This window comes from Epinephelus lanceolatus, chromosome 1 (assembly GCF_041903045.1).
Source record: "Epinephelus lanceolatus isolate andai-2023 chromosome 1, ASM4190304v1, whole genome shotgun sequence".
NCBI lineage: Eukaryota > Metazoa > Chordata > Actinopteri > Perciformes > Serranidae > Epinephelus > Epinephelus lanceolatus.
Window position 1 is genome coordinate 15,483,287 of NC_135734.1, and position 7,277 is coordinate 15,490,563.

At 40.2% G+C, this 7,277-nt stretch overlaps 1 protein-coding gene across 1 annotated transcript; it reads left to right on the plus strand.

Annotated features, from left to right (window-relative positions):
* Positions 1-6,802, plus strand: sys1 (SYS1 golgi trafficking protein). The gene is made up of 4 exons (XM_033627035.2): positions 1-150; positions 1,974-2,236; positions 2,333-2,400; positions 3,914-6,802. The coding sequence occupies exons 2-4, from the start codon at positions 2,075-2,077 to the stop codon at positions 4,152-4,154; spliced, it is 471 nt and encodes a 156-aa protein (XP_033482926.1). The 5' UTR covers positions 1-150; positions 1,974-2,074; the 3' UTR covers positions 4,155-6,802.
* Positions 6,803-7,277: the final 475 nt, after the last annotated feature.

Sequence of the window (7,277 nt, forward strand, 5' to 3'; positions counted from 1 at the left end):
GGATCCACCGCCGTGACTTCCGTGTTGTTAACCAGGCACAGCTAAACGATTACTAGGCCCGGTTTATTATCTGTAGAGTCTAAAAACAGTAAGAAACCGGGTGGATTATCGTTAACGCGGCACCTGAAACCTTTCTAGTCCAGTACTCAGGTCTGTATCAGCTGTCTGTATGTTTGGTTGAAACGGGTTCCCCGCTGCTGCTAAAGAAAACAGCCATGCTAACATGTTGTAACTTGTTGGTCATCTGTCGTGTACCGTTAGACGACGAGACTTCAATGTTTGTGTTGTTTCTACCCACGGTTAAATGTCTGTGTTCACTTGACTTTTCTATCTGTTCTTTTACTGAACGTCACAGCTGGTTTTGGGTGGTTAATTCACCCACCAAACGGCGCTAACGGGCTGTACTTGGTTAACGTAAAAGGTAACGTTAGCATTGTCTAATCGTTGAGTTTGTGCTGGTGGACAGGACAGCTAGCTTCGTGCTCCGTTCTGACTTTAATGTGAGCATACGTGACACAGTCAAGGTTGGATACACCCGTGTGTATTTCACGGACATCGATAGTACCCTCCACTTCCCTGTATAATCACATGTAGCGTTATTGAACTGTCTTTATATGTGTGTTTACAGCACTACGCAGTAGCTGTGGCTGTTGTTTTAATGAGATGCGAGACCATAAGTAGATGCTCCTATACAGAGATTGATGTTTGCATTAACCCATGCTCTTGGTTTAATTAATTATAGCTTTTCTGTTGTCTGTTTACGGTAATTTGACATCACAGTCCTCTTTCAAATAAATATATTAAATAGAGCCAGACTGATAAAAATGATATTGGCTCAAATGATGTAAATTGGTATCCATTTAATGCTATATCTCGGTCGTTAGGTAACTAGAAATTGCAGTACAGTAATGCCAAATAAGGCTTGACGTAATTTTAGAACAATGTCCCCGTTACTGATTACAGATTGTTGTGTATATTTTGCTGTTGTGTAAAAACGCCCAATAACTATTGCCCAATAAATTGTTTTCAGGCTCTATAAACTCTCAAATATTGATATCAGTATGAGCTTCAAATACCCAATATTGGTTTGGTAATAAAAGTTCAGCTCAATTCCTGCCTCCTACAATTTAAAAATTGTACTTGTTAGCTGTATTCAAGGTAGGAGTGGGCATTATATCAATATTGTGTTGACATGGGGATATGAGACTAGATATGGTCTTAGATTTCGGATATCGTAATATTATAAGTGTTTTCTTTTCTTGGTTTGAAAGGCTGCATTACAGTAAATTGATGTAATATACTGAACTCACCAGACTGAGCTGTTTATTCGCCTTTACCCACTTAGTCATTATATCCACATTTACTGATGATTATCAAAAATCTCAGTGTGTAAAATAATTTGTGAAAGCACCTGTTGCAATATTGTTATTGAGGTATTTGGTCAAAAACATCACGATATCTGATTTTCTTTTTGTTGCCCAGCTTCCATTTAAGGTTTAGAGTTTATATTAAAGATAAAAGGGACAAGATTGTACTGATGACATAGCTGACCTGTAGACAATGATAAGTTGTAGTTAGCTCTGTATGGGGAAAGCAAATAAGGACTGTTCGTACTGCTTAAACTAATCATATGCTCTTTACAAAGTAAATAACCCAAGAACAAAATGCCTGAGGTGTCACACAATAATACAAACTAAAAGATGTTATAGCATTTTCTGCTTTTTCTAATAAAATAGAGCTCGTGTGTTTCTTTTGATTTTAGCCTATACTTCTCATTCCACCTGTTAAGATAATGGGACAACTGTTCATAAGGTACTTTACAGCAATGCAGCTGGCTGTATTGTCACTGAAGTCGCCATGATCCTACAGTTATTGTCTTGTTTTATCTTAATGAAGCAGTTGGGCTTATATTCCAAACTCAAGATGTAAAATATGTTAACGTGTTTCATTTAATGTGACTTTCTGTTTTTCAGATTTTGAGATCACGTGCAGGTCACACTGGATGGCCAAGGTGGTAACAGTCAGGGCCAGCTGTTAACATTGTTTGGGCCTGTACATGTAACATCAGTCCATAATGGCCAGCCACTTCCGTAGCTACATCTGGGACCCGGTCCTCATTGTGAGTCAGATTGTGTTGATGCAGTGCATCTATTACAGCTTCTTGGGCCTGTGGTTAGCAGGAGTGGACAGTCTGGTGCAGAGTAGTCGGTCACTGGACCAGATCTTCAGCTATGAGGTAAGTTATTAGATCTCTGCCAGTTTTGTGATGCATGTTTGTGGCACATTTGTAGACTCCTGAAGTGGTAGTTAAATCTTTGCTCTGCTTTGGCAGGTCCTTGGGTTTGCAACAATGCAGGGCAGGCTCTCAATGATGGCATTCATCTTGAACTCTCTCACCTGGTAAGTAATGTCTTTAGTATTTTCTCTGTATATTTAAAGAAACGAGAGCTCTTTACACCTTTTACTAAAATGCTGTTGTTCAAGCATCTCATGATAAAATGATATAACAGATTTATTCACACCATCACAACTGAATGATTTCCACCAGTAGGACTAAACACAGTTAGAAAATATATTTATTTACATACTTGCATAAAAATAAAAGATCATTTCTCCAGATTTGGTACATGGTAAGACTGGAACACTTATAACTTTGCAGGGTTAAAGGGAAATTTCAGTTTATTTCAACCTGTCTCCTATCGTCCTAAATTTGTTTCAAGTGACTAGTGACATAAAAATAATAGTTAGCATGTTAGCCGTTAGCCTAGATACAGCCGTAGCGTCAGACCTGTTAAAACGTAAGTGAACGGGCATCCCTTCAAGTGCAAAGTTAGTCCACTAAACAAGCTTTTTTTCCACAAAGACCGCCTCATATCGTTAGGATAAATGTCAGAGAACATACCTTACCAGTGTGGTGCCATGTTTGTTTACAATTTAGCTCTGCTTTCCAAAGCTAGGCTGAAATATTGCGAGAACAAGCAGCGATCTCATACCGGGCCTGAAATCTCGCGAGCTCTAGATAAAGCCCAGCTGGATACTACTCCAGGTGGAGGTGTCTCGTCCTTGGTCACATCCAGACCTTGAAAATAAGGCTGCAACCGGTCCCATTCCTTGCAACAGAGGCATTCCTCTTCTGTGGGCACTGGGGCACAGCATTCACAGGTACACCACCAATCTCCAGAGCTACGCAGCCTTGCAGCAGCCATTCCTCCTCTCTCATCCTCTACCTGTTGCGCCTCTCTCTCTCTCCTCCTCCGTTCTTCAGTTTCACAAAGCTCTTCATCAGTGTATTCTGGCTCAAATAAATAAGGGCAGCCATCAAACTCTGCAAAATCAAATTCCTCCTCCACAAAGTCGAAGTCTGCCAAAAAGTCAGCCATTATTCTATAAATCTTTCATAAAATAAATGAATGAACTTTTCAGGCTACTGTCTGGTTCTGCCTTGCAGCTGCTGCTGCTTGTTCTCGCGAGATTTCAGGCATGCTATGCGATCGCTGCTTGTTCTCGCGATATTTCGGTCGCGTTTGGAAAGCAGAGCTAAATGGTAAACAAACATGGCACCACACCGGTGAGGTAAGACAACACGTTTACATGTCTTTTCTATACGTTCTCTGACATTTATCCTAACGATATGAGGCGGTCTTTGTGGGAAAAAAGCTTGTTTAGTGGACTAACTTTGCACTTGAAGTATGCCTGTTCACTTACGTTTTAACAGGTCTGACGCTACTATGCGCCCCGGCCATATCTAGGCTAACGGCTAACATGCTAACTATTATTTTTATGTCACTAGTCACTTGAAACAAATTTAGGACGATAGGAGACAGGTTGAAATAAACCGAAATTTCCCTTTAATATAACATAAATGAGCATGGCTGAGTAATAGCATAACTTTTCTGTGTCTTTGTTCCTGCAGCGCCCTGGGCCTGTGGTTCTTCATCCGCCGAGGGAAGCAGTGCCTGGACTTCACAGTTACTGTGCACTTCTTTCATATGATTGGCTGCTGGATCTATAATGCTCATCTTCCAGTGGCCCTGTCCTGGTGGCTCGTCAATGTAGCCTGCATGGCATTGATGGCTGTAATCGGAGAGTACTTGTGCATGCGGACTGAGCTCAGGGCCATTCCAGTCAATACTGGACCCAAATCTAACCTGTGAATTGTTGCCGACACCAGACTCAAAGTCTGCGGACGTTTAACCCCTGATGAACTCGCTCAGAGAAGGTTTTTTTTCACTGTTAGCAAAAGAAATGGAGCACAAACCTCCATCAACGTAGATGTTGGATTGTCATCCATCTGCTCTTCAAATGACACATCAGATGAACTGATCTATTTATTCATAGCTGTCTGTTTAATGTGGGGCAGTATTAATTCTGTAGCATATTAAGATACATGTTTTCTTGCTGATAAAAGCAGGCGTCAGTTTACACCTTTCTCTGAACCTGTACATTTTATTCTTCATAATTGGATTTTTGTGTTCATGTTAAGAACATAAGCAAGGACATACAGTCTCCTACTTTTAAGTTTTGGGGTAATTCTTCTTTTTTTCGGGCTTGTGCATGTCTTCATTTGAATTGAAACTTCAGAGCAGATAGAAATGGTCTTAAAAGGCAGCAGGAGAGCAACAACAGTGACATTTTCCCCTCTATTTGTGTTGATATAGTTACAGGCTGGCTGGGTTGGCAAACAAACATGCTCATGTTACAGGATATTAAGGTTTTAAGATGTGAATGTTCCAGTCACATCTTAATGCAATTTAGAGATGGCAATGTTCAGAGTCACCTGTTGCATCTTTTATTATGTGTTTTTACAGTTGCATCAAAGTTAAATGTTGTGTAATAAGTTCAGTGTTCAAACAGGTAGACTATAGTTCCCTGACAAAATACTCAATCATTGTGTCTATCCAAATGTAGGAATCCTTAATAATCTCAACACACAGTCACATATATAAAATCAGGCTTATTTTTACCTTCCTGGGTTACATTTCTACTTTCAGCTTCACAGTGCTCGGTTTAGGCCTCTGTTGTCAAGCTTGTACAGCATTTTGCACAGCTAATGTTATTTGTTTCCGTTTCTTTATGTTATGATGTATTATGCAGACTCAGTGGCCACTTTGGGGAGAGTTTGTCAGCCACCAGCTGTGTTCTGACAGCAGACTGTGTCTGTGTTTCTGAAAACACTATTACTGTTTGTGGGGACGTGATGTGACAAGTACTAAAATGTGCAGCACTGATGGTTTCTGGAACATTGTCAGCTTTGTCACTCAGCGGTGGCTTTTAATCAAATGCGTATTGTTACAGTATTACAGATCCTGTAACACTTGTATCCTTTTATTCTGTGTGGTGACTGTAAGATCAACCTTTGCAGCTCTGATGGTGTGGAATATGCAGTGCGTAGGTTTGAATTTAGGTTTCTTAAGTTTATTGTAAGCACATCATTATGCAGAGGGTGACTTGTTAAAGTTGTACAATAGTGCTGCACAGATGATGTTAATTTGTAGGCCAACGTGCCGGTTAGCATTGCCCTGGTTTCCTCATGAAAAAGTCAATTTTTTTTTATCAGTTCAGTGCAGAAAGTAAGCTCTGTGGCAAGTAAACATTTATGATACTTACATGTTTGGTTCAGCAAGATAATCTTCACAAATTAACATCTGCCCCCCACCTAATTTTGAAGAGTAAACGCAATCGCCAGAAGTAAAAAGTTAACGTTAGGCTACAAACAAATTACACTACAATTGCATGCCACCACAACGAGGCTGTAAAACTGCGCTCAGCATGACGACGTTCTGTAGTGTCATTTAGCCATTTGTTAGCAACAATCTTTTTTAAGATGCGTAGAAGCTTAAAAATTCACAAATGAGATTTTTACTGATATACTAATATTTTATATTGTAGAACAAAACATTGAAATCTCTTGTGTTAAGCACAGACCTTATTTTAGGCATCTAACCAAAAACCCACTGACTCTGAGAGGAGGGTAAAATGCTAACTCATTTCTGGGATTTATGATTCATTCCTGCTCCACTGTAGTTGTACATTATGGGAAATACACTTATTTGCTTTCTTGCTGAGAGTTAGATCAATACCACGCTCATGTCTGTCCATTAAATATGAAGCTTCATTCAGCAAGTAGTTTGCTTAGCTTAGACTGGAAACTCATGAAAAGCTAACCTGTTGTCCAGAGGTGACGAAATTAAACCCAGCACCTCACGAATTAACATGTTATATCTGATCTGATGATTAAAACTAAAGGGTAAGAATGAGAAGTTGTGGTTTTACTGGAGTTATGTGCTTAGCTGGGCTGGGTGCAGAGACCTGAGACCTCTTGGAGTCCAGTTGGCATGCGCAACTTCTCTTGGTTTATCTTACAGAGTATGCAAGAGTTAATGTATTAATGAGCTGTAGAGGTGCTTTGGACAAAGCCAGACTAGCTGTTTCCCCCATTTCCACTCTTTACGGTAAGCTAAGCTAACTGGTCGCTAGCTTGAGCTTTATATTTACCACACAAACATGAGTGGTATCGGTCCTCTTGTCTCTCAGCAAGACAGTGAATAAGTGTATATCCCAAAATATTGAACTGTTCCTTTAAGTTACGTTCAAGCCCATGAGTACTCTGTCTAAACCAGTGTCACCTATGATTTGATTATTTCCCACTACAGCTGCTCTGAGAGTTTCCACATGCAATACCACCTTTGTATTCTTTAACATAGTTTTTATAATGTATTTAAATACAAAGAGCTCGAGAGATGGACCTATTCATGTGATTAAATTCCCTGACTTGTTTCTAGTGCAGAAACATCACAGACAAGGTGTACATATTTTTTTTCTCCTCTGAAGGTTTAAAAAAAGGGGGTGTTGGCACCAGCATCAGTGAGTTATGGTACAATGCCAGTGCTTTTGTGCATATGCTGTTTAATAAAACACTAGCAGCTCATATGGAAACATGTAAATCTCAGTGCGGAAACTGCAGGTGAGAAAATAATTGGCCGTTCCGCTTCAGATGTCAAGGATAGGTCTTCTAATGAGGGGCACACCACGAGCGTGTCTTTAGATCTCTGAAAGTTTTCCACCCTGGGCCCTGATCCCTCATTTTCTCCAACCACTGCCTCTTCTGGAAGTGTCCAGGTGGAAAGGAGCAGATGGGAGAGCACTAACGAGTTGAAAAACACTGGTTGCGGTGCTCATTACCAACACTTGGCTTCAGGGAGGGCTAAAAACAGAAACTCTATTCTCTATTATAGTAAAAGAGTCATACAGCAGAGGACTTACTGCATCGATTAAAG